The sequence below is a fragment of the Columba livia genome, chromosome 3 (genome assembly GCF_036013475.1).
Source record: "Columba livia isolate bColLiv1 breed racing homer chromosome 3, bColLiv1.pat.W.v2, whole genome shotgun sequence".
Classification (NCBI taxonomy): Eukaryota; Metazoa; Chordata; class Aves; order Columbiformes; family Columbidae; genus Columba; species Columba livia.
In genome coordinates, this window is record NC_088604.1 from 48086077 (window position 1) to 48111395 (window position 25319).

At 40.6% G+C, this 25319-nt stretch overlaps 1 protein-coding gene across 8 annotated transcripts; it reads left to right on the forward strand.

The window, feature by feature from the left end:
- Positions 1 to 96: 96 nt before the first annotated feature.
- CEP57L1 (centrosomal protein 57 like 1) lies at positions 97 to 25105 on the forward strand. 8 transcript variants are annotated; one of them, XM_065059676.1, is made up of 11 exons: positions 97 to 235; positions 14283 to 14427; positions 16113 to 16292; positions 16864 to 16985; positions 17400 to 17516; positions 17807 to 17884; positions 19625 to 19723; positions 20430 to 20507; positions 20616 to 20845; positions 22489 to 22644; positions 24648 to 25105. In XM_065059676.1, exons 2-11 carry the CDS (start codon positions 14286 to 14288, stop codon positions 24658 to 24660), a joined length of 1215 nt encoding a protein of 404 aa, XP_064915748.1. In that variant the 5' UTR covers positions 97 to 235; positions 14283 to 14285; the 3' UTR covers positions 24661 to 25105. The 8 variants fall into 8 exon arrangements, with proteins under 8 accessions (XP_064915748.1, XP_064915744.1, XP_064915746.1 ...); XM_065059672.1 differs by having other exon boundaries at positions 22489 to 22633; XM_005509482.3 differs by lacking the exon at positions 97 to 235 and adding an exon at positions 11716 to 11821 and having other exon boundaries at positions 24648 to 24867.
- Positions 25106 to 25319: the final 214 nt, after the last annotated feature.

Sequence of the window (25319 nt, forward strand, 5' to 3'; positions counted from 1 at the left end):
AGCGGCCGGACCAGGAGGGAGTGTTGGGACTTGTAGTCCGCTGACGGGCAACTCAGCGCCCGCGGGCGGGAACTGCGTCTCCCGGCAGGCAGCGCGCGCGGCGGCAGGGGGCACGGGGCGGGGGCGCGGGGCGCTGGCGCGTACCTGCCGCCTAACTGCCGCCTAACTGCCGCCTCCCGGCGTTGTGGGCGCGTTCGTGGGGCTGTAGCGGCCTCTGGGACGCTGGCCGGGACGGGTAAGAGGTGGCGTTCGCTGCCGGTTCTGCTCACGTTTTTCCCGTGGTGTTGTGGGGTTTTTTTTGGTTTTGTTTTCTTTGTTTTTGTTCTGTTTTCTACCGCAACAGGTTCTCAGAAGCAGCAGACGCCTGGCAACAGCCACAAGTAAAGCAATTCCGGTAGTGGGTTTGCTTCAGAAATTTGCATTGGCAAAAAAAGACACGTGTTTTAAGCAAGTGCAAAGGCTTGTCAGATATACGCTCCAACAGAAGCCTTTGATGTAACCTAAGTAAAGATATCAGCAGAAAGTAGAAAAAACAAACAAACAAACAAACAAACAAAAGAACAGTTGATGCAAGCAAAATACAATGCCTCCAACACCTGAAATGAAAAAGAGAAAAAAAAATATCCCTGGAATATTCAAATTGGGCGACAGTTTTGTAGCCTTTTTATCCAAATTTGGTGGTTGTTGTTTGTTTGTTTTTAATCCGAATTGTTCTGGGACTGATAAGCCCGGAGAAGAGCAGGCTTGTGGGGATCTTATCCATCTGTATAAATATCTGAAGGGAGGTGCAAAGAGGGCAGGACCAGGCTCTTTTCAGTAGTGCCCTGTGAGAGGACCAGAAGCAACGGACACAAACTGAAACACAGAAAGTTCCCTCTGAACATCAGGAAATGGTTTTTCACTGCGAGGGTGACCAAGCACTGACACAGGTTGCCCAGAGAGGTTGTGGAGTCGCCATCCTTTGAAGTCCTGGGCAACTGTCTGTAGGTGGCCCTCCTTGAGAAGGGGGGTAGACCAGCTGGGCTGTAGAGATCTCTGCTGGCCTCAGTGATTCTGGGACTAAGTGCAGTCTGCCACCAAATGGGCTGGTATTGCTGTTTCTTTTGGTTTTCCTGAAGGGGAAAAAAAACACAGTTTTTTTTTGTTTTTTTTTTTTTTTAATAAAGTTAATTTTTAACCAAGTCAATTCCTTGGTCCAATTCACCTCTTGGCAGAGGAGAGGGAAACATACAGACAAGGGCAGAACCACCCATTTGCAGCTGTCACATTAAACCAATCCTAAAACTACAACTTTGAGTATGCTGAGGCAAAAGAATGCTTTCAAATAAATTAGAAACATGACATTTGGCCTATAGGTTCTTGCATAATTTAGCATGTACACATTTCCCGCTCTAAAATGCAAAACTCAAACATGAAGTTAAATGCAGAACAAGCTGCTCACATACCACAGAGAGACAGAGTCTCTCTCACTTCTGAGTCCAGGAGCAGAGACTGGGCTGGCTCACCAACACCAGCCATCAACAGCTCTTTTATTTGCAAAGAACCTGATTTCTTCATCTGACATTCCTTTTGTTTTCTGGCATGGTTTCTCTGAAGCTTGCAAAATAAGTGTTATTCTGTCATTATCTGTATCTTTCAAGGAAGGCCAATCTCTTTTTCCCATAAAATCTTCTCTACAAGCAGCCTACATTGCCATTGTTTGGCAGTGTGGACAGGCCTGGACTGCTTTGTGCAGCTGCTTCCTCTAGGTGTTTGGCACCCTTGTGAACAATATATCTACTGAAATCATCACTACCTATAAAAAATGTGAGTCTTGACTTCTTGAAGCACTCAAGGCCTCCACCCATCATAACTGATAATGGGTTCAAAGAAACTAATTCTGCCAGTGCCTTTTATGTTTTCTTTTTGTTTTCTTTTTGTTTTCTTTTTTTCTTTTTTCTTTTTTTTTTAACGTTAGCTACCTCTTCAGCTTCCCGTCCCATTCTGTTGTCACTTGTTATGGTCTACCAGTTTTCCTGTGAATAGGCATGTCACGTGTGCTTGCTTTATTTCTGTGTAAATGTTGATCTTCAGAAGTTGGATAGTTGTCATTTTTCCCCTGATATGTTTGCACTTGCTGCATGTCTCTGACAATAGATACATATAGCTGAGATCAATAACGTGAACCAGAATAAGAACTGAAGCGTTGGTTTTATACTTTAGTACAGTTATGTTCCCACACCGAATACTGAGATTGATTGAAAGTCACAGCACTGCCTTTTATCTTTTAGGAGTTGTTTTTTCCACTGGCTCCAAGTGAACTCTGGCTACAGGAAACAGATTGTGAAACTGGCTCCAAGGCCTAAACTTCAGATTTCAGCCCTTTGTTTTATACATTTTAATGTAGCACTTTGGTAATGGAGATGAAGGTGGCTTTATTTTTTCCAAACCAGATCTCTGCAGTTTTCCGATACCAGGTCAAGCTTCTGTATGTACTGCAAGACATTGTGGAAATCAAGGTCAAAGGCTACCAGCAGAATTAATCAGAGCCTGAAGTTAGGGGAATGTGTTTGTCTGATTTGTGTGTTCACTGACAGAAGTTAACGTGCTTGTTTTTGATCCCTAAAGAACGGATAAGAGAAAGGCAGAATTATGAAGGAAACAATCTGGCAACTCATCCAGAATTACAGCATTTGAGTTTTTAAAATGATAAGCTGAAGAAAAACAAATTTGTGGCTGTTTTAAACCTCAGTATTTCCTTCCTTGATGATTTATCAACTTCCCTCTTTTTTTAACTAGATAAGAACTTCTGTAGCCATATGCAAATGATATCCAAATGCAGAAATATTTTTTGAAAATACAATGTAAAGTAGTTGTATTAATGTCCTTTCTAAGAAATAAGATCTAAATTATATTATATTTACTTTCATAAGTGTTTTCCAGTTTCTGTATGCCATAAAAGAGCACTTTATTGCAGAGGTCACTTAGTTGATTTCCAGAGACCTTGTAATAACACAATAAAATTTGTAGACCTTAGAAGGAGTTGATTTTTAAGTTAGGCTCCTTCAACTGCTTCTATTTACACCTGATTTTGTTGAGGCTTATTTCGTTCGAACTAGTAAATACCTAGGATGGGATCACTTCTCTCCATTTAGATCTGGGTTCTGGCATGTTGCTGCAACATCTGAGCACTCCACAGTATTTCGTGTGGTTTTCTTCACGGTGGCCCTCTGATGAAGCAAATTTCTGTGACTCCTGTTTTGCAGAGAGACACAAGAATGCCAGAGGCTACTTCTCCTGTCTTTGAACTGAGGCCCAAGCTTGGTGTCAAGCCCAAACTTATTTATTGTCCCAACAGACTGGTCTCAATGATTCTGCAAGCCACATTGTAAGATGTGGGAGAAAACGTGGCCTTGTTTTACCTCTGAGCACATGTTTGTACGTCTGCCGTGTTTTGTGGCCTACTGTGTGTCACCTGTGTACATTTGCACCAAACTCTGCCACCCTGCCTCCTTATTGGTCACAGATGCAGCAAGGATGGGTAGATTAGCCACCAGCTTCTTCTCAGGAGACCACTTCTTTCTGTCAGAAAGACTATGGAATAGTTCTACACTGTAGCATGGTTTGCTTTGAGAAGAGATGGGCTATGATGTACCCAAACTACAGGCCACCAGAAGTCCTGCTGTACTTTGCCAACTCTCTGACTATACTCCATTCAACTGTATAGACATAGCCTGAAAGACTAAGGGCTAGACCCCAGGAAAGATCATGGGCAAACTAGAAATTCAGATCAAAGAAACTCCACTGAGCACCCATCTAAACTCAGTCTGTGTCTAGATGAAATGTCTAGCATTACACCAAGCTGAGCATTTTGGCACCTCTTTGCCCTTTGTGCCCACTTGTGATCTAGGAAGTAGGTGGAGCAGCTTCCAGAGAGGTCCAGCTGAGAGGAACATCTCTGAATCCAACAAGTCAGGCAGGTTCGTCTGTTATAGCCACAGCTGGCTTCAGCATCTGTCCACATGTGGTAGAATGCTCACCTTCAGTTCAGTAACCCAGTGATGACAAAACTGGCTTTTAGCTCTAAGGGATCTATGTCAACATCTTGTGACACCCGGGAGTGCATCCCAGGACTGCAAAATGGAAGGGAAGCATTCGTCACCTCACCTGTTGAAGTTGTGTCCCTATTGGAAAGGGTGGCAAATGTGTGGCACTGGTGTGAAAGAGAAGGAAGGAGACACAGGGAGCTGTAGGCACTTAACTCCTAGTTTCTGGTAGCTAATCCCAAGCCACTGCTGTTTTCTTTCTGTTCAGGAGCTATTTACTACAGAAATGCATAAATAAAACACAAGACTCTCTTTCAACTGTTAAACTAGATGAGATATATCCTTCTTTTACTGTTTTTTGCCTCATCTGCCTTCTCCTTGTCCTAGACTCTTGCACGCCTGTCTGAACAGGGTCATAACTTCAAATGAAGAGGTGGTGACTCCCCATTTCCTTCCTGCTCTTCCTCCTCCCAGTCCAGTGTGGTGGTCAGGGATCCGGCATGAATGCTCCCCAGGAACTCCCACTTCCCGGCCAACGCTTTTACCACTGGGTAACTGCATAGAGAAGATGGACCCTGTTTCTTCCAGCTACACTTTAAAAGAAAATGAACATTGCTTATTGAGAATTTTTTATCTGCTGACAGCCTGATATGCGTTTTAAGCACCTTTGGCAAACTGTCTGTTAACACAGACCTTGGTGTTTTCCAGTAATAACACAAAGGAAAATACTGTGGCCAACAGCCATATGAAATGAAGTTGCAGACGTGAGAAGCTACAGGGACTCTTTATTGTTTTAAAGAACAGATTTTGGCGCTCACCGCCCCAAGACACCTCCAGATTCTGAGTCCCAAAAGAACAAAGGTGCCAAGCACCAGGGTGGGACTTCACACACATCGGTGTTCGTAAAGTTTCCCCACACACAGGTTTTGTTAGCTCCTCACTGAGCATGCTATTTGTTTTGGCCATATACCTCCACTTCTTTTACATGCAGGGAATGTAAGTCTGTCATTACCAAACTTGGGATTCAGCTGGAAGGCTCATGTATCCTGGAACATCAGTCCCTATCAGTCCCATCCCTCCGTGATTTATTAAGGTCACACAGATTAGCAAGAATTTAAGCCAAGTCCCTAGAGATCCACTCAATTACCTTGCAGTCAGAAACTCTGCATCTAGTTAATAGGGGACAAATGTCTCTTAAATAATGTATAATCAATAAATGTAGTTTTATATATGCAACATTGTGCAGGGTTTCATGGCATCTTACTCAGATATTCCTGCATCTCTGAAGTCATGCAAGTTTAAATATACAGATTACATGAAACAAGTATTCTACTGTATGGCTTTGAGTGTTGTAAATTTTCCCAGACAACTGAGGGCAGCAGTAGTGATAGACCGTTTTTGAGTACTTATTATACTATATAATAGTATATATGTATAACATACAAGGCATTAATACTTAGAATATTGCGCCTGTACAGGGCGCACAATGCTGATGTGTTGGAGTTGCTATGAATATTCCGAGTCATATAAACAGATTATATTATTTAAAATTATTCATCAACAAAATAAGTCTCCAAAATAAGATTGAGGAGTTGCTCTGACTCAGATCTGCTTGTAATTTTTCTGCATCTTTGAAGACAACTGTTGCTGACAAAAGATGACTTTGGGAATTATTTCTTGCCAGGAGTGAAACTTATCTTTTCCTTGTTAGTGTTTTTTTTTTCTCATTATTGTTCTTAGGTTGCCTGATGTCCATATGCAGAATGGAGTTCTTGTTCCCTGCCAGGTGCCTAGTTATCAGCAGCACAAGAATACACGGAAAAAAAAATGTAGGAGAACAATTGCCCTCTTGTGTTTCTCTGCTCATCCGTGTCATGCTCTTCTAGTTATCTGGCTAAAATTCTACCTCCTACTCCATCTCCACACTAGTTTAAAGGATGTTGAATGAAGAGAATGACGCTTTCCCTGAGAAAGTATTGGTGAAAACAGAAGTTTACTTTGAAAAAATAAATTCTGAGGCAATGATAGGTACACAGTCTGTGTGTTTCATCTGCCTAGAGGGCAAGCTGCAACATTTAGAACTGTCTTTCAGTGATTCCATTAAATATTTGAGACATAAAAGGTGAAAATTATCATACAGTAGAAGTGTTTACTGTGAATGAGTCAGTACCTGCAATAACTATCCCCTACCTCGTTATAGTTCTTCATTATGATTGTAATTTCAACCCTCTGGTACCTCACCCTACCCTAATTTTTGCATTTGCCCTTCTAATCTCTTAATTACACAGTGTTCTATACTGGAGACAGTTGCCCTTGAAAATCTTCCCTTTCCACAACAGCAAAGTTTTCCTCTTTTTAATCAAAGGTCAATAGCCAGAGCCAGTAATTTCTTCCTGCCTTCCAATAGTCAGGACACATGTACTGTGTTTTGCTCTCTAGAAAGCTGTGAGAGCTGCTTCCAATCTAATGAATAAAAGCAGATTTTTGAGGGTGAAGTAACCAAGCTAAGCAAACTAGGTGTGGAAGAGTGTGTGATGGCATCCATCACTAGCAGAAAATAACAGTGGGTAGGAAAAGTAACTTTTTTACATTCCTAATGTAGAGTACTGAGGAGAATACCTTCAATTTCCACATCAGTTAGTGTACTAAGAGCAGCATCTGTTACAACTGTATTTGAAGCATGAAGGAAAGAAATTTCATATTTATTCTTGTGTGAGGAAAAAAAATGGCCCTTTATACTTTATAAATAACTTTTTATTTCATCAAGTCCGTCTAAGTTATTTATGAAGACATTGAAGAGTGCTGGCCCTAAGATGGATCCCTGCGGAACTCCACCAGTGACTGGTCACCAGCCTGACATAACCCCATTTTCTAGAACCCTTTGAGCCCGGCCCATCAGCCAGTTGCTCACCCGCTGCATTGTGTGTTTATCCAGCTGTGTGCTGGACATCTTGTCCAGGAGGAGACTGTGAGAGACAGTATCAAAGGCTTTACTGAAGTCCAAAAAGATCACATCGACAGGCTTCCCATGGTCAATTAGCTGAGTAACCTTGTCATAGAAAGAAATTAAATTTAAACTAGAAGAAGGAGTGGGACAAGAAGAAGACCAAAGGGAGAAGAGCAAGGAACAAAGTCATAGTATTATGTCAATACAAGGAAAAGAGATGAGAGAGAAAAACCAACTATAATATGCGGGTAGATGAAAGGAAAATATCAAGAACAGAGCTACAAGTGAAGCGAGGAAGTGTATTAGTGACCATTTATATTATTTGGGTTTGTTTTTGGTGTTTGTTACAGAAAGGTTCTATTTAATTACTTTGGACTGATTAAAGACTTATAAATGTAATTATTTTGATAACACCATATTCCAGGCCAGATGCTTTCATGCTAAAGCAGCAGTTGTTACTAGATAGGAATTTGCAGTTTTGCTCCTCTGAATGCAAAGTTCAGTTATCTGCTCATAAAGGTTAAAGCAGTTTGCATCAACTTGATTTCTCCACAAAGTATTGAATATGATTTTATCATGCACTTTTGAATACAGGCCAAATTTAATGAGAAATTTGGTCTATTGTGCTCATTGAAGAAGACAGCAAAACTCTAATGACATCGTGACCCAAGTTTGCTTGATACACTGTCAGGCTAGAACCCATTCCTAAAAAAACTTGCTTTAAAAAAATATTCCCCCCTCCCAAACCTGGTTATTTCTTTGCCTTGTTCCCAGTATACTAGGGTAACTTGTTCAATTTTCTTTCTTCATCTTTCTTGTTCTCTGTCTTTTATCTCTAGCAAACAGCAATTAGAGAAATACTGGTATGAATGCTTAGAAGGTCTGACACAACAAAATAAAAAGCTTAGGAGGGTTTTTTTCATTAAAATGCCAGTTTTTATCGTACTTCACAGTACATAAAGTGTCATGAGAAAACACAGAATGTAATTTCTTTTCCTTTTCTTCCAAGAGTGAAAAGAAAAAAAAAAGATTGTATGAAAGTTCTGCCTAGGACTTGAAATTCGGGAATGAATAGGGTTTGCCACAGTAGTATCAAAAAAGATACAGGGCACTTAACCTTTATATTATATATCCAGTTCTGAGACTGCCAGTTTGTATCTCACAGTTTGCACAACAAACTAACTCCTATGGAGTTGCCTGTGTCAGTTTTAAAAAAACCTCCCAAATTCCTCTGACGCTCTGACAAATTTTAATCATTTGTTCTAAACTCGTTTAAAGTGGGACTTGACAGAACTTAAAACGTGTTGAAATGCCTTATTGATTCAGTGAGGTCCTATTTGTTTTGCAGCTGTCACCGCTTCATTTCTAACCCACTTAGATTACAGAAGGCACATGAGTACCAGTTACTGAGATATGTCCTGAGCAAGGTCATATGTTTCAGGCTGATTAAAGCGGTTGTGTCAGGATGCTGAAGACTGGGTGTTCCCAAAACAACAATGCAGTTTGCCTGCAACGTTATTTATTTCTTTTTGTCAGTGGAAGGGCTGTTCTTTGTCTGTTGGGGATAAGGCTGAAAGAGCGCTGCAGCACAGCTAGTACAGCTGACCAAGCTTTTCCCTGGTTCTTGAAGGAAAGTGAAAGGGGAAAAAAACAGACCAGTTTGGATTGTGTCGCGAAAATGGCCTCTCACATAACCTTTCGCCAGCAAGGGTTGGCTCAAATAGACAAGGCGGCAGCCAGCATTCTGAGAGTTTCTTGGTATAGCCTGTGTTGGGGCAGTTCTTTCAAATTTTGTCTTAGAATAGGTCATATAAACAGTGAATCATTCCTTGATTCATCTGAGGCTTTATTTTCACTATAAATTGTGCATGCCCGGTAGGTCAGGTCAGAAGACAGGTATCTTTGTATTTCTTTCTGAAAAATGCTTTGATCCATTTTTTCTTTTTCCTCTTTGATGGTGTTCTAACAGCACCTCTTTGGTTCTAAAAGGTTGCCCTCACAGTGATTTGAATGAACATCTCTAAGGTAATGAACATTGGAGAATTTAGTGGGAGCATCCCTTACATTATTCCTTTAGTGTATATCTTTTGGGAAAACGTTAAGTCATTGTTATTCTCTGAATCTGCTAGAGCTCATGTACGGAAAAAGCTTTTCCATGTGCTGCTTTACAGTATGGTACATAACTGTATATGTGGCAAAATGGTTTTTTGACTTTTAACTTCAGAAGAAATTTTTTTTATTTTTTAATAATGTGGCTAGCAATGGAGGAAAGGAATGGAAAAGAGGGGAAGAGGAAGATTAAGTAATTACTGGTCTTTCTGTAACATTTATGATTTCAGTGGTGTTCAGTAGGTCCCCACTGATGGCATGTTTACTTGTACAGACAATAGTAACTAACTACAATGTCAATTGATTTTTACAGCTACCCGATCCAGTACTCTGGTACTCCATGCAGGCCACATTCAGAAAAAAAAAAATATAAATAGTGTAAAGGTAAATCACATCAGTACTTACATGACCATGATGAAATGGGAAATGCACTGTTTGTCTTAATGTATGAAACTCCAGCTTGTTTGCTGTCCTCATAGGTCTGAAAGTTATATATACAGGTACAGACCTGATGAGAGGATTGCTCCCCAACAGCCTTCGTGCAAGCTTACTCCCAGCCTGCATGTGACACTGAGCCACCTGGCAGAAGTGGTTCCACCGAAGGGCCCAGCTTTGCTCATGCTCAGACCCTGAGGGGAACATGCTGGCTGCAGCAAGGTAGGAGGTGTAGGCAGTGCAATTGCGTTAGTGCACAGCTGTCACAGAGCTAATTCGCTATGTCTGGCACCATGCACAGCGTTGCAACCCTGTGGCCCTGCGCTCTGGGAGCCTCCTGCTCAGGCTTGGAGGCAACATAGAATCACAGAACAGTTTGGGTTGGAAGGGACCTTCAAAGGTCATCTAGTCCAACCCCCTGCAATGAGCAGGGACATCTTCAACTAGATCAGGCTACTCAGAGCCCCGTCCAGCCTGGCCTTGAATGTCTCCAGGGATGGGGCATCTACCACCTCTCTGGGCAACCTATGCCTGTGTTTCACCACCCTCATTGTAAAAAATTTCTTCTTCATGTCTAGCCTGAATCCTCCCTCCTTTAGTTTAAAACTGTTACCTCTTGTCCTATCACAACAGGCCCTGCTAAAAAGTCTGTCCTCATCTTTCTTATCTTTCTTATAGGCCCCTGTAAGTACTGTAGTTTTGCCTTAGGCAAACATGGGTGGCTGGGCCAAGCTGGCAGTTAACAGCACTAAATTGTCCCATGCCTGATGCAGTGTTTGTATGAACTGTCTCCTTTGTGTTCTTCTGTATAAAATAACACTGAGCATCTGAGTATCACCAATGCCTCCGCCAACACTGGCTGGGTCAGTTCTGGTTAAAAAATGCAACGTGCTGGCAGTGAGTCCGGCTGTGACCGGCATGTTGCAGCTGCTTCCCCGCCACCCCTCGCCACCGTGGCACAGGCAGCTGGGGTGGCAGCCAGGCATTTCTTCCTCCCTCCCCTCTGCCTGTACCCTGGGTGTTTTGTCAGCCTCCATTTAATACACATACTTCTCCCTTGGCTGTTCCCCAAACTTGAACGAGTGCACTAATTTCCTCAACTAAGGGCTTGTCTAAACAATGTGTTTTGGCTTCTTTAATGAGTGTTGTTCAAGTGCTAAATCCCCCTAAGCCTCATGGAGTTACATTAGTACAAACATTGCCATTCGGGAAACAATATCTGCTTTAAAGCACCTCTCTAGGTCCGTGTGCCAGCATCCATGGTAGCGTGGAATAAATGAGTGGTAGGTTAAGCTTGCAATGGATGTCGGCTGCATAACCATTTTTAAAAAGCAAACTCGTCTGTGATTGTTTTATAGAAACTTAAATACTTGTGAGGGAAAAAGTTGATGGACAGTTGACGTCCAAACGTACGTCAAGCAACTTAATTATTTCCTGATAGGTTTCTTGTCCTAGTGGACTGAAAGTGGTCAGGATGTTTGGTGATGTCTTACTGGTGTAGAGTCACCTGATCCTTTTCTCCTGGCCGATGTCCTTGTCTGAGGATTGCAGTGTTGTAGACATCGCTCCTGTGCAGCGTAGTTGTTACAAACTACATATATTTTATCTGCTGAGATACTAAAGGACTCCTCTACCTCAGAGCACCTCTCCTAGAGCAATTACACTGGCAGAACCTCTAGGCACTATAGCAACCATTCCTTCAGCCTCTGTGTCTGAGGAAGCTGTGGCAAAGCAAGGTGTCCGTAACCATGTCCGTAGCAGGGGTTCTGCAAACACAGGTGACTCGGTCATGCAGTGTTGTATTCCTTCACACCCCTTGCAGAGCCTGTGCTCTTAGGAGTAGGTTGGGGAGCTCCCACTCCAGCTACAGCGTATGTGTTACCCTTTCTGTGCTAGCAAAATTGTAGGTTTTCATGCTGAATCCCGTGCTGGGTTAGCTGGATCACCATCACTTGGCTGGTGAGCTGGCCTCTTCTCTTTCACTTTCTTCTGGCTTCACTTGCAGAACTAAAGAGTTTTTAGTTCTGTTTCTTGCAAATACGTGCCCCTTTGTGTTACCAAGCCTGAACACAAACTCTTAAATTCTTTGGTGCTTTATTCCCTCCCTCTCTTATTCATTATTTGCTTCGGATACCGCCCTCCTAACAACTGTCCACAAACCCATCTCCTTGGAAACAGCAGAATTGTTTATGGGAAAGTAATAAGGAAACTAATTGATATGTAGCAGCTGCAGGCATGTGAGGGAGCCATGTTCTACTGGAGGATGTTGGAAAAGCAAGTCTCCACTTATGCTGACTGCCAAAAGGTTAGATGGCCTGAGCAAAAACCACCTTCTTCCTCTGGAGTATCCAAAGTTTCCTTCCCCTGGTCACGGAAGCGGTAGGAAGCTTATTGTGTGCACATATGCATATTTTTGCGGACTTTTTTGCTAGTCTTTTTTGTCACCAGCATGTAGGGGTTGAGAAGCAATGGGAAAATTGGTAAGTCTTGCTTATTTCTCGTTTTGTGGAATACCATGCTGGTGCACCATGCGACATCAGTCCCATCTCCTCTCCTGTCTTGGCCTTGACCCTCCCTGTGACCACAGGACTTTCCGATCCATATCTTGAGGTTTCTGCTGCTCCTGGCTTCGTGTCCTTCACCACCACTGCCCCTTGTGCTTTTGGAAATTGCTGATGCACCTGGCCGGCTGTTAGAGATAGTGGCGTGTCCCTGTGTGGTGTTTCCTGGACATCCAGGGGGGAGGTGTGGAGGCACATAAATGCCTTGTGTGGCCATAAATGTGGCAGGGTCACCAGGTGGGACCTCTTGCCAGAGATGGTGGCTTGCCTGGCCACCCGCAGCCACTGACCCAGTGCCGAGAGCTTGTGGCCTGGGCCCAGGGTGGCCCATTGGCACGGGCAAGATGGTGGCGGCGCCCTGCAAGGAACTTTCTGGAAATGATCTCTTGCACAAGGGTAGCCCAGGCAGCTCCCCTCTTACGGGTCTGAGGGGCCGTGCTGGTGCTGGGGGGCCATGCCGGTGCCAGGGGAGCCAATTTGAACTGTGGAATCTGTCCTGGGGTTGTTAGCACACCAAAGCAGCGATGTCTGGGAGGTCCCAAGTCAAGCAAGCCCTGGCAAAGTGAGGTGTGTGTCGACTTCTCCATGATGACAACTTGGAGGAGGAAGGAAGTATTTCTGTGTACCTTTGGTTTATTGTGTATGCTGAAGAGGCGGTGTGGATGGATGCTGGTTTTTCTTTTATACAGCCTCTGAACTAGTGCTGGAGGAGCTGTTCCTGGAAACTCGTTCCTTCATTGAAAACTTTCTTCCCTGCCCGCCGGCTATGAATGGCTTTTCCTAGGGTGTGCTTCATCAGCAGGCTCCAGTTTTGGTTAGGAGTTCTTCCTCCTGTTACCTCCTTTGGGTGACTTTTTGGGAACTGGTGTCTGTAAATAGCCATGCCCAAGCAGGAAGCCTGTTCCAGTTGTGCATCCTGTATTTTAAACTGCAGTGATACCATAATTGTATCATCAAGCCTTCAAATAAGTTCTTTTTCTGTCAGCTGAAGCTGTCTATACTCTTCATTTCTTACACTGTATCAAGTGAAATGTGCGGTACTACTTTGCTAGGTAGCTTCAATGTGATTTAAAACTTGCTTTTATAGTAACTTCCTTCTCTCAGTATAGTGTTTACACTTGCTACAGGTAGCAAAACCTGGTAACAGCTTTCAGAAGTGAGCAACTCTCTCAATTTTTGAAGTGTAAGTTAATACGGCCTTTATTAAAATAGACCAAAGTGTATCTTTTTGAGGGAAGTATTTGTGTGACGTTGGAATTGTCTCTGCTGTTCTTGGGTATGTAGGACAAGTAGATGAGTAGAATACCAAATATAACAAAAAAGCTTAATGAACGCTATTTTTGCAGTAGCGGTAAGTCCAAAGTTATTAAAGACCTCTTCAATATTAGTACCTTTTCCACCTTTTTCCTTTCAGATGACCTATGGCCCATGCTTGATTGTCATAGGCTTTCCAATGTAAAAAAAATATGAGGCTTGAATGATCTTTTAAGGATCCGCTGTCCTAGAGATTGTATTAGACTGAAGCACTTTCTGCAAGTTTCATTGTGCCTGTCTTGAGTATCAAGGAAAATCACTATTTGGCAGGGTGTAAACTGTGTTCAGATGTGCTTCTGATAAAATAAAGAATGTGAAAGGGTGGGGCAGAAAGGGAGTGGAGAAAAAGGATTTAATGCATACTCTGGGGATACTGCATGTTAAATATCCTTTGTTACCTCAATATTACATGTGGAGAACCATGTCTTTTTTTACATAATAAAGCCATATGTAAAAATATAGGTGTTAGAGCAGTAAGGAGGCTGCAAATGAAAACAGGCTGTAAAACTTGGAATGCTTGCTCTGCAGGGAGCACTGAGAAGCAGACACTGAAGTCTGTGAAACAGAAAATACAAAAAGTTGATAATCCTTGGTTTTTAAAAGGACAAAAATCAGCACAAGTTATTTGAAAGCACCAAGTAAAATCTGAGAAATTTTGGGTGTTTGAGGAGAGCTTTGTTTAGTGTTATGAAAGGCATTGTTTTGGAATTGCATTAAAATACAGGATTCATCTGAGGATGTGTGGGATTTTTTTTTAATTATTATTTTGATGCATATGGTCTGGTTTGATATAAACAGCAGTTTGATATAAAACTGCACAGTGACATACTTTGGAAACTGTTACATAGTCGATTAAAGAGCTAATGACCTTAAATTGCTCTCTTTTCACAGGCTATGGATTCTGAATCAAAGAACAGTTTCATAGGAAGCTTTCTTCACCCACCAGATAAGATGCTTCCTGCAGCCCTTGCTTATACAGAATCAAAGAAGTTGGCAGCTGTTAGTGGTGACAGGCCTTCTATCCCCAATAACCACGGTAAAGCAAAAATACATCCTTAAAGTGGTCTTTTTAATTGTTCCATGTGAAATCTCGTGAGCAAAGATCCCTGTTCTGTTTTACTTAGTTCAATGACTTGCTGCAATTATCAGACTGACATTGAGACAGGATGTATATGTGTCCTGAGGGAGTAGTCTCCTTGAAGTCATACGTCTGGAATGGAAACTGCTGCAAGTCTTCTAACATCCTTATAAACTTTGGCTTTGAAAATTGTTTAACTTAAAATCGTCAGACTTCCTCTAAAAGCAATGGAGAATGCTTCAAACTCAGCAGAAGCAGTTCATGACTTCAAATACAGCAATAAAAGATCATTAGTATGGCACACTGACTTGAAAATAGCTTTGCATAGGGCTATTCGATTCCCTCTAGCTTAAAATCACTTATAAGGTTTTTGTGTGGTATGATTCCTTGAGAGAACTTTTGTACGATGCAGACTCTCAGGCAAGTTAGCAGCATGAAAATCAGTCTGTATGAAACATGGGTCTGCCATGGTTGTCATGTGCCTGAATGGGTGATTACTGTCTGGAGCTCACAGGGCAAGTGCTCAGTGGCTTAGCATATCTGGAGAGCACAGGGAATCACAAGGATGCCATGTTTGGATTTAGTACCATGGACAACTTTGCAATATTGCACAGACATAGCCACTGTGTGTGCATGTGATCATGGTTCTTCACCTGAAGAATCTGCGACTGGTTTGGGCTTTTTGGATTAAAATGTTCAGTTTGATGTTATGTAGCTAAGTGTTAAAGTATGAAATATTTGGCATGCCAATGGAAAGATGGAAGAAGTGCTCGCACTTTATCTTTCTGCTCTCTGGTATCTGCTTTTGGCTCCCTTTTTGTGTTTTGTTTGGTTTGTTTTTTATTTTATTCTAATGTGGCTGATGAGAGTTGTTATGGAGCTAGCAATATTTGCTGGGTATTCCTTTATCGAGAAAATTGGTCTAGTGAGACTATCAAGGCTTATAAAATGTCAGAAAAGAAGCTTGACTTGTTACAGAACATGTCTTAAACTTCCACAGGTGTGTATACTTTTTGGAGAGCTAGCAGACTTTTCCTTGTAGCTGAAATTGCAACTTTTTTTCTTTTGGCATAACTTTGACACCTAATTTTGACATTTGAGACTAAAAGCAAAATCTTGCAGACTTGTTTCTATGGTTTAAAGAACCATCAAATACAAGAAAATAGGCACAGAATCATTAGCTTTTTAAATAATAAAGTTTTTTAAATCTATCCTTTACCAAAATGTCCCTTTGTATCTTATTCCCGCCATCTGAGTCTTTTTTTTGCTTTCCTATCTACACCAGTTGCATTACACCAAAACTTGTGACCTAACTTGGATATCTGTGTTCATCCTTCTGTGTGAAGTTCCAGGGTTTGTTCTACTCAATTTGCCATGATTTCTTTGCACTTGCTACTATTTGGAGTGAAAACAGTTTCACTCATAGGACCTGTGCTTTATACCTCAGTTATGCAGTAAATATGTCAGTTTTCTCCCAGATATGTTCTGCATGTATAAGTGTACTGCTGGGGAACATAGTTCATTTTGAGGGTGATCCTAGGAAGAAAATTTAGGTAGTATTTTGCTGTTTGAAGTGGGCTTTTTTTAATAATAATAATACTAGGACCTATTACTTAAGATGGAACTGTTGCATTGTTTGCTAGCTGTGGTGGCAGCCCTGAAAACTCTTCAAGAAAAGATCCACCGTCTAGAGTTGGAGAAGTCACAGGCTGAAGATAATCTGTGCAGCCTCTCCATAGCAGCTGCTCAGTATAAGAAGGCCTTAGAGCGTGAATCCAACAAAAAGGACATAGCACATCAAGAACTGATGCAACAGAGGAAAGGTATTTCTCTTGAGCGATAAGGTGTAGCCACAGCAACTCCAAGACTGCATAATCCAGGGAGTGTTTATTTTGACAAACTGCTAATTAATACAACCCCCTTTTCTTTTTTGCTTCAGAACCGGGGAGGGGCAGGAGCCTGATAAATGTGAATCAAGTTGAGGTCTTGTTTTTACATATATTAACCCAGTATTGCATAACCCATAAAGCTATTTTAAAGAATAAGCAGATTTCAGGTGGTATGTCTAACTCCTACAATAAGCAAGCAGCTGCTTACATGTGTAACACTGCTAACTTGAGAAAAATTAAAAGGGAAGAAACCAGATTCTGTTTAGATGTGTGCTGATATAAATCAAAGTAACCATAGTGCTCACACCTTTGGAATTCATATTAGGGACTAGCTCTGAAAAAATATCTTGACTCTCATGTCTTATATATAAAATGTATTTTAAGCACATGACTAATGAAACTTTTCTTGCCTGTTTTCAAGCTAGAGAATTCCTCAGTGAGATGACAGACTGGCTAAATGTGTAGCTCCCATTGCTGTACTGAATGTCTTTGTTTTTCTCTGTAGATGTAAGTGTGCAGTTAAATGCAGCACAATCTCGCTGCTCCCTGCTGGAGAAACAGCTGGATTACATGAAAAAAATGGCTTCCAGTGCGGAACTGGAAAAGAAAATGGTTTCAGAACAACAGGTGAAGCCTCTTAGCATTCTAACAAAGTCGTGATATAGTAAAGAAGTATAGAAATATCTAAGATCGTAACTTTTTTTGTGGCAATCATTTTTACTCAGCTCTTCTCAGGGTAGCTGCAAACGGAAGCAATTTACTGTCTGACTGACTGATGACAACTGTTAGATGAATTGTTTGAAAAGACTCCCTGGGTGGAATTCTTAATGAGCAAAACCATGCTAAAACTTGCACATTTGGTAGACAAAAAGGCTGCTGGAAACTTGAATCTTGTCTGCCTGGTATTTTTCATCAGTTTGCAATTTAAAAAATGCATAAGTTCAACTAGTTAAATACCTTTACTGTGGCATATTTGGTTTTTTTGCCATCTGAAACAATTTCAGTCAGCTGCCAACTCCATTCTTGCTTACTTTTTTCCAGGCCCAGCTTCAGGAAGAGGAAGATCAGAACCGGTTAGAACTGCATGAGAAACTTGAAAAACTTGAAATGCTAGAAAAAGAATGTCTTAAACTTACTGCTACTCAGAGAATTGCAGAAGTAAGCATGCATGGAATGAGAGCCTGAAAGTCCCTCATTCCATATAGTTTGTATGGTATACTGTTAATAGTACTAAGCTTTGCAAAAATGTCCTCTGTTAAAGCTAAGATCATAAAACATACCTGACTGAATGCCACCTTGCGTTCATTTGCATGAGTCTTTTTTTCAGTCTGGGCTTTATAAATTCCTCCATCCTGTTGTATCCCAGATTATAATTGCAAGCTGCTTCAGACTTCTGATTCAGCATGTCAAACTGAAGTGTGACTGATCGTCCTTGTCTTCAAATTCAGGACAAGATCAAACGCTTAGAGGAAAAGCTTCGTACACAAGAGCATCAGCGTAAACTAATGCAAGACAAAACTGCTCAGGTAGTCTGAAAAGATTTTATCATATTTTTATTACTGGAGGAAGTTAACATCTCTGTCCAAAATACCGTTTTTTAAATTACATTTAAACTCCACGTGTTTATTACCTGGGAAGAACTGGAATACTATGTAGGCCAGTTATAAACTCAATAGTAGAAAGCTTGCAGGTGTGTTGCATATCTCAGTCAAGGAAGATTCTACTTCATTTTGTGATAATGGCACAGTTTATCAGTCTTAAAGTTGCTATAAGTGAGCTGCGTAGAGACTTAATTTCTAGAGAATCTGCAGCTAAATCAGGTAACTTTAACTTACAGTAACTAGAAGGTGGTCATATAAGAAACCTTATACCTGAAGTAGGGTTGGTTATTCTGTTTGTTCTTTTTGTTAAGATTTGCTGAAATCTAATATACTGGACTATACTTGGAAAAGTCTTTAATCAGTGATACTGTTACATTGTTCATTAAATGAGAGCTTGAATAATTCATTATTCTGTGAAACCATAGTCAGTTTGTTGGGCCATCCGTCTGAGTGAGGAATATTTATGAAAGAAAGCAAAATCAAAGAAACCTTTTGTTAAAGGGGCAAAGTAGCTCCAGGTATTCCAAACCTCCCTTCACTGAGAAATAGTAGCTATTTAGAAAGAGAGCAGTTGTGGTGGCATTCCCTTGGGGCAAGGTGTGGAGGGTGCAGAGCTGAAGAATAATATTGAAAGAACTTAGCCATAAACAAAGCTGACAGCTTAAATTAATTCGTCACTGCTGTCAGTTTTTCTACCTCATCCAAGAGGCTTTCATCAGCTCAGGAAGTCTGAAATAGCATCCAGATTGCAGCCCAGGTATCTGACCACCTCCAGAATCCAGCAGAATGACACAGTTGAAAACTCACAGGTTTTTGGGTTTCTTGCTTAAACTGCTTGCTGCTGCAAAACAGAAAGACTAGTATGGAGATTTTATCTTCTGAGAAACATAGTAAGAAAGACTTTCCCAGAGCAAATAGTCTGACCTTAGCAGTATTATAAACATTTGCTCAAGAAACAACTTAAGTGTAGTAAATGGGGTCCTAAACTAGTATTAGTACCATCTTAGTTCACTGCAGGATCGATTTAGGTCTGTTGGATCTGGGTTGGGAAATGCAGGATGTGGGATGGTTCCCTTCCTTTTGATGACAGAAAAAAACAGAATAATCCCACTTTTGTGGTGGACCTCCAGTATTGTTTAGCCAGAACTGTTACACATGCCAAAACAAAGTCGTTGTCCTATGTTTAATTGGGAACAGCTATTATCCTGTTTATCATGGGCCTTGATGTAAAATTTGAACTACAGAGCAATCCAAGGATTGTCCCGCAGGTTTGACCTCAATCTTACACAGAGGGGCTCAGTTCTCTCTGCCCCCAGACTGTAAAATCCAAATGTTCATGTTTTTGGGATTTTATGATCAGATCCCCAGCATGCAGCAGGATTGGCTTAGCTCAGTTGCTGGTTGTCACAGCGGAAAAATACAGCTACTGCAGCTGAATATGAAAATCAGGACTTCTGAGACGGAGTTGCAAGATCTGCCTGATACCCTGCCATCCTAGGAATCTGTTCTGTTTTTAAGCATAGATTCTGCCTTCCAAGCAGGACAGTTAATAGTGCCTTTAATTGGTTCTCATCCATGCATGAAGAGGGAATTAATTAGGCCATGTGATTTTGTGCTTCTAATATTACATTAGATTATTGTTTTCTTTTTTGCTTATTCTTACAGCTTCAAACAGGACTGGAGATAAACAGGATTTTGATGTCTTCTGTAACATCTCAAAGTGAACCTAAAAAGGAAAATGGGAAGAAGAAACAAACTAAGAAGGTAACATGGAAGTTTTTATTAGCATACTGTTAGTGATAGCAACTGCCTCACACAGAGATGAGAATTTGTGAAAAATGGTGATGCAAGAGGCCCTTGATTTGTCTGCTGCACTTTACTCCATTTCTATAGTGAAGAACAATACTCAATACTCCCTTTTTTTTTTTTTTTTCCCTTTGGTAATTAAAACTCAGCTGGGGCTGGTAGCACCTCACTGGAAAACTTTCCCTTTACCAGCATGACAATAACTTCTGTTACAGTTTTACTGCCATCCTCCATGTCCCGTCTTAGCTGCCTTTCAGTTTATCTGGCAAAATTACTTTCCAAAGCCATTTTAAGTAGGCATCTTAAGATGTTGTGTTTGGGGGGGGATTGCTGAAATCAAGAAAATTCATTTTGCAACACGTTACAGGTCAGTCAAAATTTTGCAACTGTGGTTTTGCAAACTTAAGTAAGCAATGTTCAGTTTCTTTAATGTCAATCTATTTGTCAATCTGGAAAAAAATCGACTTGTCTCAGCTGTTGGAAAGTCCTACTCCTTCCACATACAGAGGGAAATCATTTTTTTAAAACCAGAAGGAAACTGAGATGATGCATTTCTCTGCTTGTTTATTTTAATTTTACTTATTTAAAAAAAAAAAAAAAAAGGTTTGTGCTATTGGGTTAACACATTGAAATTTCTTGTCTTTTCCTGTCTACCTTATGACAGAGAACTCCTACAGTGAAGAAAATGCACCTTTCACAATTACATATAAAGGCTGGTGAGCTACCTTTTGTGGCTGGGAAGGTGAGTGAAACCAAGTGCTTTTGCAAAATCAGCATCTACAGTTTGAATAAGTGTCTTTACTGTAATTGTTAATCACTTCTGTAAACCACTTAATAATTCTGCTTTAAGTCTGTCAGTTCCAGCCATTCTGTTGGTGCAAACGTACAAAGCATGTTGCATACTATGAAGCATTTCAATCCACGTATCTCATCACGAAGCCAAGGAGGAGCTACGTCTGGGATTTCAGGACACAGCGCACTTTCAAAATCTGTATCCTCTTGTTCCACATCACCTACTGCCACCAGAAGTCTTTCAGAGCTTGTGTTGGCCATGCAAGATGAGCTGGGCCAAATGAGCTTGTGAGTACTCATCCCTGGTGTTATGGGGAAAAATTACTTCAGTGGTAGACCTGGGAAGCTACAGCTGTGCTGTAGTCAAACCTAGCCTGTTTTAAGTGTAGGTCTACTTGTTGACAGAATGGCCTGAGCAGGCCTGACTTCAAAAAATTATTTCTCTCCCGGTGTTTAGCTGATATTGTGAGCAAGCAACATACGCCTCAGCTGGGTTTTTCTGCTTCCACATCCTGTACTTAACTGCTACTGAAGTAACAGCTGCAACAAATGAAAAATCTTTCTGGCCTGTGCTTTTTAGAAATTTTAAACATATTCTGAGGTCTACAGAGTAGACCAAGAGTGATCTCCTTGAGAAGGGTGCAAAGGTGGTATTAAAGTTGAGTAAGCCTGCAGAATGCAGTCAGTCTGGGTGGTAGAATAGGTAGGTACAGCTGTGGCAGGAATAGTCCTGTCACAACATCCAGCCAATGACTTTTTCCTCACTCTTTCTATGTTCTCTCCATACATGCATACCTGATGGGCCTTTGTGCTGAGACAGTCTGGCGTTCATTCCTTTTCCTTGTTGATAGCAGGAGAACTTGCCAGTCCTGTAAGAGGGTTGTGCAAGAGGACAGTGTCCTGCCAGAAAATGGGCAGGGTGTGGAAGAAGCTAACGCATTAGATGGGAGTGTATGTATCTTTCTAGCCACACAAGCAAATGTGGATTACAACTTGTCCTGTTCTTAGGCATCTTCCCCTTAATGCAAGCTTGTAGAATTGTGGGCCAAAGCTATGTAGCTGGTCATAGTAGACATGTCAACATGATGAGCTGTGGTTTGAACAGAGGAGGATGTGTTGGTTAAACCAGTTAGGATGTTGACACTGGTTTGAAATCCTTGATGTGGCAAGATCTAAAATGGCAACCAATCTCTTCTTCAAAAAGCTTTGGCTTACTCATGGAAATTCAGGGATGGGCTTTTTTTTTTTTTCTTTTTAAATAGCAACAACTAGTTGCTTCAATTAAGCTGTCAAGGAGCAGCAGTTACTCACAAGTCAGAAAACAAGCCATGACCTTTGTAAAGAGATTATTTATCTAAGAGTAGCTCTCTGTTTCTGACTAGTTCCGATATCTAGGTATCAAGTAGATCTACACAATTTCTTTTAATTAAGCTGATAATTTGATTAACCAGCACACCTCACTGCAAATCTTTTCCAGTAGAGTATTTTAATTGGAATTATCTGTCAGAAAAAAACTATAAATTAAATATACTAATTTAATCAATACTTTTCAGTATTATATTAAGCTTTCAAATCTGCGCTGGATTGGGCAAGAATTAAAAATACCATGCTGCATAGCTGCTGTTCACTTTCCAAATTCTCATTTTGCACACTATACACATGTGGTTGTTATGACTGTGACAAGGGGGAGGAATAAGATGTACATCAGCTACAAATTTGGAATGAGAAAATCAGACCCACTGAAAAAACTTTTTCTTTTCTAGTGTGAACATATTCCAGATTAATGCATATTGTGTGAGGCAGTAAATAATGCTATAATTGTTGTACTCTGGACAAAACAGCTAGCAATTCCTGCAATACATTGAAAGTATTGGAAGAAATCTTAGAGACTATATCGTGAATACTTAGTGTGCCATTCTTGTCTTTAATAGTGAACATCAAGAACTTCTGAAGCAAGTACGGGAGGCTCAAGACTCCAGAGTTCGTGAAGACCTAGAATGGGAGCTGGATTGCCTCGTAAAACAAATGGAGAATAAAGAAGAACAAATATCCAAGCTGAAAGAGCATCAGGCTACTGTAAGAATAAGGTGTAGACTCTAGCTAGTAACGCTCTGGTTGAAGGCTGCCACAACTCTGCCTCCTGTTGTCAATAACTAGAATGTCACTGAAATGCTTAAGCCAGGGCTGGTAGCTCAGTGTTGTACCTCCATCCAATTCCTTCTTTTCATCCAGAAAAACGCTTACAGCTGGCAGCTATGTATCTAGGAAAGTGCAAAAACTTCCTTCCTGGTGGCAGTTCTGCAATATAGAGCTGAATTGCTCAGGCTGTCACTTCTGCTCCCTGCGTTAAGACAAATTGTTGGAATTTCATTCCTTTGTGTCCTGTCCTTATGGGGAATGAGAAGGAAGCTATATTTCCAGTACAGATAGGATTAAATGTCTTACTTAAATATTGAAGCTTTTTATGAACCAAATAGTCTGTTGACCACAGCTTCTCCAAAGTCATGGCCAGGTTTGTTAAACCCATAACCCATATGCATTCTCTCAGAATTTGTTTTAGAGCCATAGATGACAGCTTTTCATACATGCGCATATAAAATCACTCTTCTATAGGTTAACAACTTTACCCTTTTGTAGCAATGTGGTTTGGAATATATGATAAAAAAATGCAACCCATAGTTCTGTCTGATAGTTTTCTGTTCTTCATCCTATGTTTCAGGATAAACAGACTCACCTAAGAACTTCACTTAGACAGGAAACAAAACAAAACTGTATGAGACCTTATGAAAGGGGGAGGTGGTAGTGAATTTAAATCTGACCAGTTTTATTCACATTCATTCTTTGATAGATTTTACTCACTCAAACCTTTTATTGTGTGTGTCATTGCAAGCACAGAGGTGCTTATGTCAAAGTAGAATTGTCAGAGTTGCATGTAAGCAATATGAACAAAAGACATTGTTGAGTCCTCATAGCCTCAATTGGCAATGTCAACTGTGTCTTGGATAAATCTCATGTATTCTTGAGAAGCCAACAATTATGGTATTATTCCTTGCCTCAGAATCTTGCTGACTTAATCCTCCAGGAACCTTAGACAGTGGAAAACAACTGCACCTTTGTTTCTTCCTTTATGGCTACAGTCTGCCTTCATTTTGGGATGATGAGGAGACGAATATCACATACAATGTGGTGCAACCTTGTTGTCATCCCTTCTTATTATCAGGGTGCGGATCTCCTGGCACGTCATCCGTGCTCTGGTACAGCCTTATGAGAGCACACGCCTTAGGGTCATGATCTAAATAGCACATTCTTCATGTCTGTCTGCTTGATTACTGTCCATCATGCCCTGGTTATCAATACAGGCCACTCCTGTCACCCTTGGCCTATGTAATTTTTTCTGGTGCAGTTGCACACGGGCAATTCTATTTGTGTTTTGTACAGACCTGTCTTAATATTTCCGATGCATATTTCTGCTTTTAGAACCTGTCACACTAAAAATGCTGTAGTCATCTCTGTGTTTCACAGTTAATAATATGTTCTAGACTGCAATTAAAGTTAATTATTTTTAGAAATGGACTTAAAGCCTAAATTGGCATATGGAATGCTTCCAGCCTAATTTTATCTTTGGGAGTGACCTTTTCATGCCAAGTGCAAGTCAAGACATTATTTGACATTTAAAAAAACATTCCTTAGCAATTTATTTTGTTTTCCTATTTTTTACGAGGCTTCAAAGTAAACTGCTTAAATGCAGTAACCAGTAATAAACAGGATACATTTTACAGGTTTGTTGGTTGTGTTTTGTTAATGGTAAAAGACCATTGTAAATATAAATTGATAACATATTCTATCCCTCTCAAGCAAACATTTTTACCGTAGGCAGTTATGGGGTTCAACAACCTATTGAGTGCAGGTGAGGTCAGCTTTCTGTAATGCTTTCTGTTACGGAGCAACAACTGTGTACAAGATGGTAGATTTTAACTTTTTTAATGTCCCTTAGATATCTTTAGTTTGGAGTTTGGTAGAAGTCCAGTAAGCTCTCCAGCTGTAGGTCTTCTGAGTATGTAACATTCTAATTAGTAATCTTTCTTCCTAGGTGCAGAAATTAAAGAAAAAAAATCAGAAATTGAAGCAAGGGGCAGCTCATGTCAAACTAAAGTGTGATGGCCAAAACGAAGCAAAGGAGATTGCAGTCACTTTAAGGGAAAGTATGTCTAAATCTTGTCCCGGGCACAAACGCAGAAGCTCTCTTCAGCTGCTAAAAAATGTGCAGAAGCTTCAGTCGGCACTGAAAAAAGATGATATTGTGTGGGAACAATAATTACTGTGTTAAGAAATTTTTGAAGTTGTCTTATAGCTAGTAAATTTTAAATTTCACAAAATACTAAACTGCCTACTCCCTAGTAGGTCAGTTTGTTCACCTCAGAATCAACTTTCATGTAGGGTAGCTATAATTCAACTGCACTGACTTGTAACGAAGTGTTTTAATGGATTAATAAAATGCTTACTTGTTAACTTGTCAAATAAAATTTTATACATTTTATACACTTAAAATGGTATGCAATCTTTGGTGCCTTGTTCCCACTGCTGCCAAGGAGATACTTAAAGCTTGTGTTTCCAGAATGACTTGGGCTAATGCTTCTGTTAAAATAAAACCAGTGACTTTCCTTTTCTCTAATAACTGAAGATTCAAATCATTACAAATGAGGCAGAGGAAGAGGTATTGTCTCTTATTTATATAAATTTTAATTATTAATGTTGTTACTCT